General features: G+C 37.0%; 2 protein-coding genes across 2 annotated transcripts in view; one reads left to right on the top strand and one right to left on the bottom strand.

The window, feature by feature from the left end:
- Positions 1 to 16,618, bottom strand: part of LOC134751061 (serine/threonine-protein phosphatase 2A regulatory subunit B'' subunit gamma-like) — a 198,314-nt gene that overhangs the window by 47,558 nt on the left and 134,138 nt on the right. The window lies entirely within an intron of this gene.
- Positions 1,144 to 3,038, top strand: LOC134751240 (proteasome subunit alpha type-7-1-like). The gene is made up of 2 exons (XM_063686624.1): positions 1,144 to 1,541; positions 2,753 to 3,038. The coding sequence occupies exons 1-2, from the start codon at positions 1,282 to 1,284 to the stop codon at positions 3,036 to 3,038; spliced, it is 546 nt and encodes a 181-aa protein (XP_063542694.1). The 5' UTR covers positions 1,144 to 1,281.

The raw sequence follows: 16,618 nt of genomic DNA, 5'->3' as shown, positions 1-16,618 counted from the left end.
GCCTGCTTGCTAACTTAAAACTGCTGCAAAAAAGACCTGATTAGTTCTAACATACAACCACGCTGCTGAAATGAGACCAGTGGCGAAAACATAAACATAAATTCATATTTTTTTTTCTACAAATATATCTATATCTTCTTGCAATATTTAACCTAACCCTGTTTGATGCTGCAACAGTCATGTTACGATTATGAACCTGCTTGGATTTAAATTACCTATTTAGGTAGATCTATCCATATCATACCCCATTGTTCATTAAATTTAATCAGTAGTTAAGATTCAGTCAAACAATGATTCCTTTAAGCAGGTGACATACACTAGAAGCTATATAATAAAGATACCACGGTTCGCTGCATCTCCAATCACAATCCCCCCATTGACAACCTTATCTCAGAAGATTACACTGCTGGCTGTCTCGATACAGAGGTGCATTGTCGCCTCATTCTAGGGCCAATAATGACTATTGCATAAAATGATAAATATTTCAATGTTATAAATTACAAATACAGTAGAATCCGCTTATAATGACATCGTAGGGAAGTCACATCAAGTACGTCATAATAAGCGGATTATTTTTGTAATTTTTTCCAAAATAATCTCTAATTCCTTTGTGAGAGATGAGTTTTATTAACCTTGTACCAATTATCAACTTGTCACTGAATATCAAAACTAAAACAACTTAAACGCCACGCATGCCCCAAACGTCCTCGCAGGGAAAGACGTGGGAACGGCCACGAAAACCAGCGAATGTGTCAGTATAACCGGACATAATTTCATGAAAGTCATAGTAAGCGATTTGTCACTAAGCGAAGTCAATTTATCCGACTTTGTCACAAATAATATAATTTTATATGAAAACCGAACTTCGCACAGTAACTACGTCATAGTAAGCTATTGGTCAGTATAAGCGGATTCCACTGTATATAGACCGCGACCACGCTAAGTAGGCCACCTCCGAATCCTCCGAAGGGGGGTAAATTTTCTATTTATGTTAGAATTTTTTTTTTGGGTTTACAACGATGTACGAGTAGTGGTGTCTCTATTTAATAAATATGAGTACCACCTATTTAAGAGACATATTCATACTTTGATTAATGTGCAGATTGCTATATGGGCCATAAACAATGTTTGGGAATGATTTAGTATTGTCAGCTTTTGACAGCACGTCAAATGTAAAAACATTGGTTTTATACAGAAGCATTATTTTTTATCTTATATATTTTTATGTTTTACACCTTTTACCATAGTTACATCAAAAAGGTCATGTGAAAGAAGAATACGATGTCTCGTTACGACAGAGCGGTGACGGTATTCTCTCCTAACGGCCAACTGCTTCAAGTCCAATACGCTCACGAAGGAGTAAAGAGGGCGTTCGCGTCCGTGGGGATACGAGGGCCGAATGTCGTTGTACTAGCCGGGGAGAAGAAAGCAGTAGCAAAACTGCAGGAAGACAGGATAGAGAAGAAGATATACCCGCTGGACGAGCATTTGGGGTTGGTGTTTTCTGGGTGGACCGCTGATGCCAGAGTTATGGGTTCAAGGTTCGATGTTATCATTTATTTCCACTGCACTGCAAAGTTTTAATGCTACATTACCAATACTACTACTAATATTACTATAAGGTCTCCGACTTTTTGACGGAACTTAAAAAAATTCGCATTCATAACTTCTGTCATGGGCTATAGGTGTTTTAGGTTGTGATTTGCAAAGTGTTTTCTGTAATCCATCGTTAGAATGCGCCGGCTTCGAACGAGATAAAATTCACATTGTATATGTTTACGACGCAGTTTAGCAGGAATGTTAATCCATTGGATATACATATGTACATATATCCGTCTGTGCCTTCTGAATTCATTCCGGTTTCGACTTAATATTTTTACGAGCCGAAAAATGCCAAATTTGACGATCATAAAATATCTACATAAAAGCATTGGCAATATGGAGCGACAAGGTATTTTAATACGTAAACATACTGGTATGCAAATAAATCTCTAATTATGAAACACTTATCTTTTTGCAGGCAGTTAAATTATACAACTTCATAAATGATTTGGAGCTTTAGCCTCGTGCGGGGACTAATCTGCGAATTTTGTAAACGTCATTTTTTTATAAACCTCATAATCCATGCTGTCTAATAATTCAATAAATAACTTACTCAATTAAGTATATGTAGACTTATCTTACTACTGTTTATATCATTTTCTTGACACCTCATCCCTCTAGCGTTATATTTTAACTGAATGTTCCTATCCCTGTGCACACATGTTTAGAGTTATACCCCCTTATTCATAAAATAAAACGGGCCTGATTTAGTTAAATCATCTGTTTATTAGTCTGATTTACCTACTTTTATTTTAGTGTGTAATTTCATGAAGTGAAATGTACAATTTCTTCTGAGGAAAATAAAGTTCTTTAAACATAAATTATGTTTTATCCCTTTCTTACAAATACATAAGTCAAAATGACAGATAAAGAAACGATTCATAGCTAATCCAGGCCAGTAACGTGTTTATGAATAGCGCCAATAGTCCAGATCTGAACTGTAAGTTATTATTGTAATTCCTGTAAGTAAAAATAAAAATTACAAGGTAAAACAAGACTTCCAATGTCTTAAAAAATTCATTTATACTTGCTGTCCGCGTCCTCACGATAGACTTCAATCTAGCCAACCAATTAACCAACTGCTCTTTATGTTATTTGTGATATGAGGAATACGTTCCTCATCTCTTTAACTCATATTGAAATTCCCCAGGGCACAAATCGAATGCCAATCCTACCGGGTTATGGTAGAAGACATGGTGACCGTCGAGTACATAGCGCGTTACATCGCGGGCCTGAAGCAGAAGTATACTCAAAGCAATGGCCGCCGGCCCTTCGGTATCTCGTGCATCGTTGGAGGGTTCGACTGCGACGGAACACCACATCTGTTCCAGACCAACCCTTCGGGGACATATTGCGAGTGGCAGGTATATATTCTTTGTTTGAACAGCCGCAAGTCTGATTACTTTTTTCCGGTGGTTGGTTTTCGTAGTCTATAAGATGTTTGCCACTCTGGATCCTCACGTATCCCCAGGAGTATTTGAGCAAAAGTTGGTCCGTTCAACTTTCCGTCATCAGTTGTTTATCTAACTGAGATTCTGTCAAATTTCGGTCAAACTGCCGTGGGTCTGGGGTGGAGTGGAGCGTGGTCATTCTGTATGAAATTCTATTATGTACTTATTTAGGCCTTTTGTTGTCTTGTCAGGCTTGCTCAGCGGGCAGAAGCGACGGGACGGTTCTGGAGTTCCTGGAGCAGAATTACAGTCCTCAGGCAGTTGCCACCGATACGGGGACCATCAAGCTAGCCGTCAGAGCGCTGCTGCAGGTAGTACAGGGAAGAGATAATAGAAAATTGGAAGTAAGTTGCGGTTATACTATAGAAAATTACGATCCTGCGAGCAGCGAGGTAGTTTGCAGTCGGGGCTAAATGCTAAATTGGCCTTGCCATTGTTTTTTATGAGATTCTTTCGGGGAAATATTTTAGTAGATGTAGGTTAAGCTTTAAGGCTCGCGATAAAGAAAAAACTCTCCTCTTCAAATTAAACACGAGAATTAGTATTTAATTTGAAGAGGAGAGAATGGCGAAATAACGACTTGTGTCGACGTGGCGCTGATGCATACACTTGGAATAATAACATGCAGAATGAATTTCTTTAGTTTCGTTTCTCAAGTAAATCATGGTTGATACTGATAGGTGGCTGTGTTGAAGAGAGACAAACCAATCAAAATGCTGGATCTACATGCGATAGACGCTATCATCGCGGAGATAGGGAAATATAAAGAAGAGAAGAAGAGGAACTAAAGAAAGAAAAGACAATAACAATAAAATGATTTAGACCTTACATTATTATTTAAGGCACCTAAAACTGTGTACAACAGACACTTAGACTCGAATAGACATTTCCTTAAAAGTTATAGGCAGGCATCGCATGATTGCATATAAATTTTCCTACAAATTGACCAGTTTTAATTGTTCTCGAATGTAGGTATAAAACCTCTCTTGGTTATAGTCTGAATAAGCGGACCATAATAATTTTAGAAAGAAATACTTACCGTCATATATGGACACCGTGATCACATGCCTTGTTAAATATTATAAATTTACCAATTTGTTTAGTTATCATTAATAACAAGCTCTTCGATAATATAGGTAAATAAACAAGATTTTTACTCGATATTTAGGACCTCTCATCACCTTCGATTTTTCTCTGTACGAGTTTTTAATCGTGTATCTTTGCACTCGTTTAGTAGCCAACTAAACTTGAAGTTCATTACCTACAATGTTCATGAGTTTTTTAAGGTCGTTATCTAAGGCCGTTGTAAAATCACCCAATTTACTTACGTTTTTATGCTTTCAATCACAAATTCATAATTTACATATCATGTTAATTGTATCTTCTTCATAAAGCACGTCATATCGTTTTTTTTCTAACATACATGTGTAATAAACACAAGTAGGAATATGAAAATAGTTACGTTGAAGTTAGAAACTTTTTTATTGCGTTGATTAACGTAACATCATAAGCTAAGCATTTTTCAATAACACTAGTGCCACTACCTACACTTTTTAAATATTTAAGACCTAACTTTAAACCCTAAGATTCCGTAGATTGCAGCAATTTAGCAAGCTATTTTTAGGGCGTTAGTGTCTACGTGACACTTTCGCCTAACGCGGCATCATACTACTTAGGTAACTACGTTTAAAGACAAACATATACATATAACATAACGTAATCTTTTCGATACATTATCACTAACCGATTTATAAGATAAGAAACAAAACAAAGTTATATATCCGTTCAGAGACCAGGGGATTAAGTGACGTAATAAGTGCATCTTTAGATTGTTACACGAATATATTTATACAAAATTTAATGCATATTGATCATAAGATAAGATTAATTTACTTCTAATTTTAAATATCCATGTTGCTAATATTTTAAACTCGCATACATATTGAAATTTAAAACATTTTGTCCAATATGACATGTGTACAGGATAAAGTTTTCATATTTACCATAAACACCAATCCATGGGGCCGATTTCTTACCTGTAAAAATAATAAAAATAAAATCAGTTTTTGTTCTCAGCGCCATCTATTAAACTTTACGAACTACAATGAGTTCGAGTGGCATATCACGCATCGTTGCGTTTCGGTCTCGAGTCTGCGTAGAGTTGCTAGGGAGTGCCGATAGATGGGGAGAGTTGCCCGTCGCGCACGCATGCTGTTGTTATGTCACAGATATGTATGTCATATGACTTGGTCAACGACCGATGAGCAAAACAATCAAAATCGGCGCGCTTCCCGGCGACATTTGAGAGGTTATGTTTTATGCAATTCGATACGAACGTGGGTATGGCCTATTAACGCTGATGTACGTCGAAAACTTGCTAGCGAAATGTCATTTCTTCGCTATTGATTCATTTTGCTGTAAATTGTTGCATCAAAGGGCCATATTCTCAGTAAGGAGTTAGTTCTTATTGTCCCGTACATGGCTAATTTGAACCGTGACCTACATGGCATTTTCATTAGCATTCCACCTGCAATGCGAGGTGGTTACCGTGTGAAAGTATGCCAAACAAAACGTTTTGTCGCATTACATAAATTATAACAGTATAATGACTCGATGTTTTAATTCAGTATTTCGTTTAATATAGATTTGACTTCTCTATTTTCTTCGTAGTTCTTTTCATGGGTTATATTTATATGAATAACTTAGATAAGGTTAAAGGCATAATGCAAGCTGCCCTTTTCCATGTTATATGTCGTTCACTCTACCCCGTCTATCCAGACCTTATAAAATGTAATGATAAGAGGGCTCACGTTCTTACAATCAGCATCAAATAGATAGACGGCCAAAGTAGCCAAATTTATAGTAACAGAAACTTCCCTACCAAACCTTACTTACCATCCAAATAAAGATGACGAGTACCGATATATTTGGCTGCTTTGGCCGTCACTATTTATTAGATGCTGACTAGTCTATACAGTAAAATTTCTAATATTAATCTAGAAGAAAGATAATTAATACGTAAAGGCAACACGTGCAAACTGCAAATGTAAGATCTAGCCAACGGCAACATTTCGTAACTGGTCTGCTCTACTAGACAGTATTTATACTGTGCGTAATAATTATACTTTAGTCTTGCGGTTAAGACGCTGTAAAGTAAGTGGAGAAATGGAGGAAGCTTATAAAGCAATAGTCCATGACCATCACTGTCACTTTCAACGTCAGCCAGGCTATTGAAACTGATATTATGCCCCTCGAGATAATTCTAAGCAGTAGAATCTGGATTACTTGAGCAGTTACCGGTTAATAGAGCTTAGATCACACTCGTTGGAACCGCCGGCGCCGATTGTTCGGTCTAGTCATTCTCTCGATGTTCAGAGCGCGACGGATGTATCAGATATAACAGTTTTCCTTGGCCCTGGACAACCTGATAAGTATATCTCGTAATGGGTAATCGTCTTTAACGCTCTTCTTTCTTATCTATAATTTAAATACGTCTGCTCTACAAATTCACATATATATTTGAGAATAAAAGTCATTGCTCTTATTCGTACCGAATATATCACATAATACAGAAAAAGCGCCATTGACAAACCCTTCTTTTATACTCGTAATCTGCATATTTTTTGCTCATGACCTCTAGGTTAGCTCTCGTTAGAATTCAGTATTTCATTCACCGTCGGAATCGCAGTATTTACCGTTAAACTTCCGTAAAGTTCGCATTAAAGCCGCATGCTACACCACTTACTGTTATTATGGCTAATATATAACAACTAGAGAGCTACGAACAGTTGAATACTAATTCAAAGGTCATAATCTAAACGAGGTTACTACATATAACTTGATGTAAAGGTACCTTATTTGATTTTATTATTTTAATTGCAATTTCATGCCTTTTGCTAGGCGAGGCTACTAGGCGATTATTTCGTAACCTTTCAGGTTCGAGATTTATCTTCAAACGGATTTTTACCCAGAAATTGATAATAACCCCTTGCACCCTAGGTCGTGAATGTTGTGATACTCGCGATAACCTTAGACGAGAGATCAGAAATTGAATACAACAGTAATTAATTACAACTTCTTTTGGGCTCAATCTTTTTAGGGAAATTCTCTTTACGTAAAGCGCGTCAATTGTAGATTAGCCTTGGGTAGTAAAATTGGGTATTAGCCGTTAAAATCGCAAACCGTGATGAAACGCTGCATACCTATAGCTGGAATAGCGTAAATTCAAGATTCGAAAAACCTGCACTCCGCTCAATACAAAAACTTCAACAGCATTTCAGAAAAGCAAAAATTGGAGATACCTACGCTCTCGGCTATTAAAAGAGCCGAGAGCGAGAACTATTGATGAAAAATCCATCAACGCTTGTTATTTACATTTTTACTATAATATCGGTACTGTATGAATACCTTGTATAAGCTGACAATGACGAGACCTGTAATAACTTAATAACAATAATTACACATGTAATCGTAATTTAACGAGGACAATTACATTGTTAATCGTTCTCGGTAGCCGAGCTGTAATCTCGATTCCTTGTCAACGGACAGGCGATCTTATTGTCTGTAATTATTACGACACTCTTGACCTCATGACAACTTGCAACCTGGGTGGTAAATCTTTTGATGTAACCGCATTATAATTTAAGTATGATGCCATGACACGTTTAACTCCGATGTGGCAGTTCCGCAATTGGCAACTTAAGCACATTCTAATAATTCCATATAGGATTGGAATTGTACTCGGAAACTGAAATCCAATACACTGTGGAAGCTTAAGGTGGTCCTCACATTGGACAAGCGGGATATCGTTTTATTCGTGCATAGCGCTGCCTCGCTTATACACCAGAGCGGCGGCGTGCAGATGCGGGCATTCCACGAGAATCTCCCTTACGAAATGCTTTTCCCTTGTATGGCAGCTAATTCAATCAAATCCGTAAAGCTCGAGAATATACTGCCAATTTGCTAGCAAAGTCATAAAATATTTATTACCAGACCCAGTATCATTTTCTCAGCCTTTTCAGAAGTATTAGAAGAACGGCGTTTCGTAAGGGACGTTTTCGTGGAATGCACCATATAAAAGGTTCCGCTCCCTACTTAAACAAGGACATGAACACGTTACACATGCAATGCATGAGATGTGACATCTGTCTAATAATTCCAAACATTACAACCGGTGTGTACGCGCTCGTCTAATCAGGGAGTCGGCGACCTGGCTTATACATTTAGCTCTACACATCAGGTAGCATGTTTGAAGAATGTGTGTTCGTTTAGTAGGAAGTGAATTGGACGCCAACGACGCTAACTGGCAAACATTGTCGGTTTTTGGCAATTAACGCGGCCGTGAGAACCAGTTTTTACACACAACTCACACGAAGGTGCATAAAGAGTACGTATATGCGTGATCCTTTATTATCTCACATCACCAAATCATATTATCCGAATCTAAGGAACAAATCTAAAGAAGGAATGTCGACAAATCAGAATCTCATAACTACTAAAAAAAATTAAAAAAAAAAAGGATGATTAAAGTTAAACTATTCGATATCGAACGAAATTAAACATTGATCGATAGATCGAATAATATCGTTTGAACGACCAAGTAATCAATTCCATGTCGATAGAAGTTGATCTATGCATCGTCATCGTCATTAATTGAGGTTTTGGAATAACAGTAAAAATCTAACCTTTAGCCGAACGACTCAAGTACTAGTGTTTCCAAAATAACAAACTATTTTTAGACTGTTTGAGAACCTCAGCCCAAATAACAAAAGCATAAATAACAGCGTCTCCGTCCATCTATGTCCATCTCTGTCTTGTAGGAACCATATTGTTAGTGTAATAACGGTAACGGTTTTAGATCTATTTTTGACAAAAAGGGACAATTACTCAAATAAGCCTATTTGAGGATTTTTTCCCTTTAAGAAAACGTTTGTTCATGTAAATATAGTGCTATTAGCTACACTAATATTCAATGTCAAAAGACAGTATGACATTGAGATAATCAAACAGTTACAGCATTTTAAATTTACAATGTCATTGAAGCAATATATTTTTCATTTCTCATGCTCTGAAAGAGGGTCATTGTTGTTCTAAAAGGTGCGCAGAAAATGATACGTGTCTGCACTAGAGCATTTTACGTTCGAAGTACGATATTTTTAATTTTTTTACGATAAGCAATTGAAATTTGAGTTTAAATGGATTTGTTATACAATTTCCATTGTGATACTTGACTCTCCATTCCATAAATAACGATAGTTTTGCCTGAATTTTTAATTGAAAGTTGAAAATTTTTAATTGAAATACTATAAAAATGTATTATTCGTCATGTTTTTGAAAAAACACATGCATTTTACTTTCCTCGTATTCGAAATGAAAAGTAGAGTGTTTAACTCGGGTGAAAGGCATCATTTCTGCCTCGGACTATTGGCGCTCTCACTGCGTTCGAGCGCCAAGACACCTCGGCAGAAATGAGTGCCTTTCATCCCTTGGTTAACAATCTACTATTTCGATTGACACGAATACCTTGCTTAAACTAATTGCTTCCGGCACATCGTTAGTCTCAATTATTTGAAAATCAAATAAACGGACTAATAATTTTATTATAGATGACATTCTTAGAAGAAACTAGCGACCCGCCCCGGCATCGCACGGGTTACTTACACAAAACCTTAACAAATTACACACCTAAAATGAAAATTTGTTCAGTAGTTTATCGCGAACATACATACAAACAGACAGACGCGGCGGGGGACGTTATTTTATAAAGTGTAGTGGTTCATTATCCGTTGTAAGTACCACCATGGGTACAGAATAGAGAATCAACGATACGTATCTTATTAACAGTTGCCTTTACCTTTACTGGAAAGCAGGCTATTTACACGGAGCTCCCAACTCTGTTTTTTTTTTTTTTTTTTTTTTTTATGATGAATAGGCAGGCGTTTGACCACGATCCCACCTGATGGTAAGTGATGATGTGGTCTACGGTGGAGCACGCTTACCTATGAGATACCTATTAACTCTTGCCTTGAAGAGCTCCAAATTGTACTCATGCGGAAACACAGACTCGGGCAGGGCGTTCCACTCCTTGGCAGTTTTGACATGTTTACTAGGCCGACATATATATAGTCAGATATTCTTCCATTTCTTGTATCATAAACAGGAAAGACAAATTAGTACCTAAATCCGTATATGATCAGTCATTAGCACCGAACCCATGCACAACTCGAGGATGCCAGCAATTGGGACGCCATTAGGTCAGTTAGCTCAGGAACCGGTTCTCAGCAACTGCTCGCTTCCTATGATGATCATGATGGATTTATGCTGTGACAACAGTTTCCCTCAGCCTACGTGAGACGTCGTCATTTGTAAGTGGGATACGCTAAGTGCTTAGGATTGTTTAGTGGTTTAAATGCTATTGGAAGTTGTTTATATGTAGTTTATACATGCAAGATGTTCCGCTTTATAGACAAGGAGTGGCACATCCTTATTGGTGGTTGGAGATTTCACAAACATGATAATACCCCTAACTTAGGCCCACTTGCACCATTTCACTATCCCGGTTTAACCGGTTAAACCTGGAGTTCCCATGGCATGGTTACCAGTACAATCTGACACTGAGAACGGTTTAACCGCTTAACCCCGAGTTAGGAGGATGGAGTAAGTGGGCCTTATTGACATAGGATTAAATTCAAACCTCGCTCTTGAAAGTCGTACGCCCAAATCCAACCTCGCTCAGATTTTCTAAATTAAACACATGTTTACATATGTATTTATTCAGTGTTAAAGCAGATAATTCAGATTGTGCAGTCAATATTTTGCACTGTACACAGGAAATGAACGATAACCAGTTGGTATCACTCAAGGTCGGGTCACATAACGATAGTTCATCATTTTGATTGAAGTTTTAAGCGTTACTTTATTAATGCTTGACCTACTTCCCTACTTGGCAACTTTAAGTAATATGTATCTCTTTAGCTAGTGTAACTCCTACATTTATGACAAATAAATTTAAGACAGTCACCATTGACCACAAAACCACTTCGGCTTAAATAAAAGCTTGATGTCAGAAATATGCTTGCAGGATCCGTAGAATCGAAAATACTTTTCCTAAAGCCAGTGGTAAAAATCGTCCCTTGAGCTGTAAAACGTGTCATATATCCCGCAGGGGGCTTAACTAAAATCCTACTAGATGGATGGCAACAGGGCGACAATTCACTAAGCTTATTGAACGTTTCATTTCAGACTTCTAAAGTAATAAAAGCCAACGTTCTTGCAAATTTCATATTAAACTTGAGGTTAAATTATAACAGAGGCATATTGAGTTACAAGGATACTTGAATAGAAAGACGGGCAGACTTAATGTCAAGTTCGTCAAACCGGGAAGCGGTCTATTTCGGTCCCTTTCTTAGGCCGCTCCACGTTTAGAACAGTCCCACCGTTTTCAGTCTATTATTAATATTATTATCCGTGTTACCTTTATGCTTTGTTTGACCTGTAGGGCGAGCACAACACCGAGTAGTTATTGCCATCGCAAAGCATCCTACTCTTTCTGGTGTAAAGTACGCCAGGGATATTTTATGAGTAAGAACTATTTAAGAAAAACGCACAACAAGTATTAACTGAATATTTAGATCACTACGGTTATGCTCACTAGTATTTTTAGTCGCTTTTGGCGACATGTTAGGTGTTAGGTTTGCTAGTGAGTGTAGCCGTAGTGATCTGAATATTTTGAAATATGTCTCATGATAGTTTAATTTCGAAGTATTAACTGTTTAAGGCTAGGAGGATATAACCAAACGGAGACGCCACGTCTGTAATTTTCTGTACAAAAAAGTCTGCCAATTTTTGCGGGGGAGGGGATCGTCAAATGGATACGTAACGTAAAAATAGCCATGTCAGATGAACGTCAGTCCATACATTGTGTATGACCATGGCCGACAATTTTCGACAGAGGGGAACGCCTGCTAATGCCTACTCCGTTTAGTTATATGCTCCTAGGTTTAAGGCGTTAGCAATATGATAGTACAATCTGTAGTCAAGTATAAAAATATGCGTGTATACAAGTTACTCAAAAATATGGCCCATAGACCCCATAGTTCTAAATTCGCCGACATTAAAGAGCTATGGGATGGGACATATTTTTTTTGAGTAAGATTTTTTTTACTTGACTGTACGGTAAAGTTAGAAGTTCCAGACACTTTTCAATAACAGTTTTTCAGAACTCCCTTAATGGATATTCGATTAAAGCAGAATACATACATGCCGATGATACGGCTTAGTACAAACTGGCAAATTAAGAACCTCCTCATTTCAAAGTCGACTAAAAAAACCGTGAAAGTAAACATCTTCAAAAACCAAAATCGAGTTCGTCGTAAGCAAGTCGCATGCAGCGCTAGCTAGTTTAAACCATAACTGTTAAGTAGGGTACTTGAAGTGCGTTACCTCTTTATAGCCAGAACCGCCACTCATATAAGTGTAACAGTTTTCACGTAGTAAAACTCCGCTTTTTGTGGGGCCCCTGGATCCGGTTATCTAGTTTGTGATCATGGTTTATGAGTTGTTTATTTCTGAGAAGTAAGGACCACGATATGATTATTAAGCTACGACAACTGTAAAAAAAATACTAATACCTAATCAGGTATATTATATTATTATACGTGTAGTCAAATAAAACAGTGATATTTTAATATAAATAAGACCCTGAAGATCCTGAAAATAATTACATATTCTTCTTTAAACAGTCAAAATTTCAATTATCTGTTAAACAATAATAATTATTGAAACATAAATCTTAACTTAAATGAAATTGTATTACGCCATAGATATTGTATATTTTACTGGTAGAGTTAGACGAAGATAAGTCTGCAACGATTTTGATAGCACACGCAGTGAACGTGTTATTTTAAACGTAAAACTTCTATGAAATTATGACGTATAAATAACACTTGCACTGCGTGTGCTATCAAAATCGTTGCAGACTTATCTTCGTCTTACTCTATTTACCTACAGACCGGTATAGAGCGACATCATCGCGTTAATATATTGTCCAATGATTGACACGTGACATCAGCGGTGATATACGATGACAAAGTTTAAGGTCGGATGACTTAATTGACTTACCTACTATGTTAAGTTGTTTTCGTGGCTTATAACATAACCACGATCCGCAATGTTATCAATCATTATCTATTTATATACGATATAGTATGAATGATGCTTATTGAACCTGACAAATTGATAATTATAGCAGTTCGCTCATGGGAATTCCAGTTCGTAATATATCAGGAATCAGGAACAATAGTGGCTAATTTAATCAACATACACATACAGGGGATACATTCTTACATGTGCATTGTAAAGTTGTAACAAATAAATAAATAACAAAGTTTGTAGTTGTAACAAAGTAGTTACAGAACAATTTCAGCACGTTCATCAATTTACTTAGTTATGTATATTGTCTATAATTAATAAAGGAACTTAAAAGAGACAAGCTTATGTTTTGTATGAGAAAAATAAATGGATTCTGACCCCGAATGTCCAATTCCTCTGGTATGCGAAAATTTATTTAATCACCCTCATCTACTCGAAGGTTAGCTAGAAGAGATCCCTTATAGGGATATGTTCGCCTTAGAGGTACAAAATAGAAGCAGAAATAGAATCGGTCAAGCCTGACCAGTAATAAATGATAATTGTCAAGAGGGCGCTGTTATTCTCATGTATAGGGTAAGAAAGAGTTCAGTATAGTATAAAAAATTTATTTCCAGTTAAATTCCGCACCATGGCGCGTGATTATATATTCCTGGACAGGTTTTAATAGAAATAGAGGCAGAAATAGCGGTACAATATCTGTAAATTTTATATCAACCTGTGTTGTGTACAATAAAGTGATTACTACTACTACCATTACTACTATTAATCAACAAAATACAGATTCATTCGTCGTAGGTATAAAAATAAATATGGAAGTATTTTTTGGGCTCCTTATGTATGAGTATAACCTATCTATAGTTATATAATATCATTGCACGTGGATAGATAAATTGCAACACGCCTCCTTGCTCGAAGAAAGTAAAAGGAGGAAAAATATAAGACGTAAATATAAACCGTTAACTAGCTACCAGCGATAGTAGCGAAACGCCAATTTATGGTTTAAGAACTTTATTCTCAAAAAGAATTTACAAAATTTCTTAGTAAAACAATATCATTGTTTACATTGGCCTTAAGTGATTAATGTGCTGGTGTTATTAATGAGAGGTCTGTGCCCAGGCGTGGGACGTATATAGGCTAAAATATTATAAGTAAACCTTGCATATTATCGTAGGTACTATCTGTAAGTAGTATTTTGTCAGATTATTTTTACTTTGATAAATTTTATTAGGTTGCCTGTATTCAAGCGTAACGAGTTTCATAATATCGTAATAATAAAGCGTAAGTGTAGGTAATTTCTAGGTAAATGAGTGTACCTCGTACGTAGTGATAAGATTTCATACTACGAGTGTTCGGTGATAACAAATATTACTATGTCTATGCTAGTTCGTTTTAAGATTTGATAAATACCGCCTATCGCAGGTTTTCTAGCGTGAATAGAAAATTAAATATTATATTCACCCTAAAATAATGATTTTATATCAGATTTTAACGTATTTATCCGTTAATTAAGTTACAAAAACATACTTTATACTGTATATAATTCCTTTCGATAAACGGTATACCGATGCAATCTATGGATCGTCATCGATTTAACAACGTATGTATATATTATAAAGATAGCTATTTCTTTGAACTTACTATCAATGCCGACTAGAAATATTTTAAGGGCTTTGTATTTGTACGATAATGATTACATACCTCTATTTCAATGATCCGGGTGAACACTTTCAAGTAGATAAGATACTCGTAACCATGTGTGTAGCTGTGTAATTAAAGTCCCACAATGCTTTGTTAGTCCGTTTTGTGTCTGCTATTTTATGATAAACAGATGGAGAGGCTTTATGACCCGAGCAATTAGGGCATATCAACTCATATCATGTTACTTACTAACTTACTTAGGTACTGCTGTGGCGCAACGACGCGAAGTGGATCTTGGCCTCCGACACCAAAGACCGCCATGCTACTCTGTCCAGTCGACGGTGCCGAGTTCGCTGAGGTCAACTTATGTGACTTGATGAATTTAAATAGTCCTTAATGTGAACTAGTCTAGTTGCAAGTAGCGAGGCTGCTTATTACGGCAGTACTAATACATGCGAGTACGCATGTCATAGCCCAAAACATATGCAAATGTCACGATTGTAGCCGCCGCCGGGTTCAATTGAGTTGTCGGTTGTCGGGTCGGGACACAAGCGATGATATGTCAGCGGTTTCATAGAAAACCCAAATGAAATACAACTTGCGTTTGCGCAATTTGTTAGAAAATCTTGCAAGCATAATATTATGTCAGCGTCCTGGTACAGCCCATTGCCATGACATTAGGCATTACGAAATATCTCACATTAATCTACAAGGTTAAAGTGCATTTTGATGGAAATCTTGTCCTTTAAGCCGGTATCGTCACCGCTATACTGACATCAAGACAAGACAAGAGACGCCACACCCAGCCAGGAACATGCCTGCTCCGGACTAGCCGGCATACCAGGGGATGTAATTTTATGGGGAGTGACACGCTCTGGGATGGGAAAGGGATAGTTATAATCAGCCGGCTATGCAGCCTTAAGCCAATATTGGAAGGTAGGTGGGGTAGGTTATGTCGGAAACTTATTCTCTTGTTTCCAAGATTTGATTAAAACATCTGACTAACATAACACTGTTAGTTTATAAAACGTTTGTAAAAATGTTCTATTGTTAGATGTACTTAATGATATAAAACGCCGTTCCCTTGTGTCCTACACGTCATTCACTCAGATAATGTGATGCTACGTGGGCGTCCAGTATTGACCATTGAGTGCCATTGATTGTGCCAGAGGATCGACCAGACTGAATCAAATCACCCGCCTTTTAACTGACTTAAAAACAGGACAAGTGCGAGTCGTACTCGCCCACCGAGGGTTACGTACTTTTTAGTATTTGTTGTTATAGCGGCAACAGACATACATCATCTCTGAAATTTTCAGCTTTCTAGCTATCACGGTTCATGAGATACAGCCTGGTGACAGACAGACGGACAGTGGAGTCTTAGTAATAGGGACCCGTTTTTACCCTTTGGGTACGGAACCCTAGAAAAGGAGGGTCTCAATTAGGTTTATTTTTTTGTATGTTTGTGGTCGTAAAACTCCGTCGATTTATAAAACGATTAGGTAAAATTTACTTTAAAGGACTGTGTTGTGTCAAATAGGGCGTAACCTTACTAAATACCTTGATTCTTACCTCTGAGGAAATCATTAGTTGAAACTTTACACCCTCTCGCGAACTGCGTAGTCTTTCGTAGGTACCATATAGAGTAACTTATACTAGAGCGGTACTGTCATAGTAAATTTTGTAACCCCAGTAAATTCACTGCCATCTGTCGACACACTTTAAAACTAAAAATGAAGATTTATAAAAATACGATAGAATGTATTTAAATATAGATA

This window comes from Cydia strobilella, chromosome 21, assembly GCF_947568885.1.
Source record: "Cydia strobilella chromosome 21, ilCydStro3.1, whole genome shotgun sequence".
In the NCBI taxonomy this organism is placed as follows: domain Eukaryota; kingdom Metazoa; phylum Arthropoda; class Insecta; order Lepidoptera; family Tortricidae; genus Cydia; species Cydia strobilella.
Note: the sequence above shows the minus strand (reverse complement) of the source record. Positions and strands in the feature narration are given on the sequence as shown.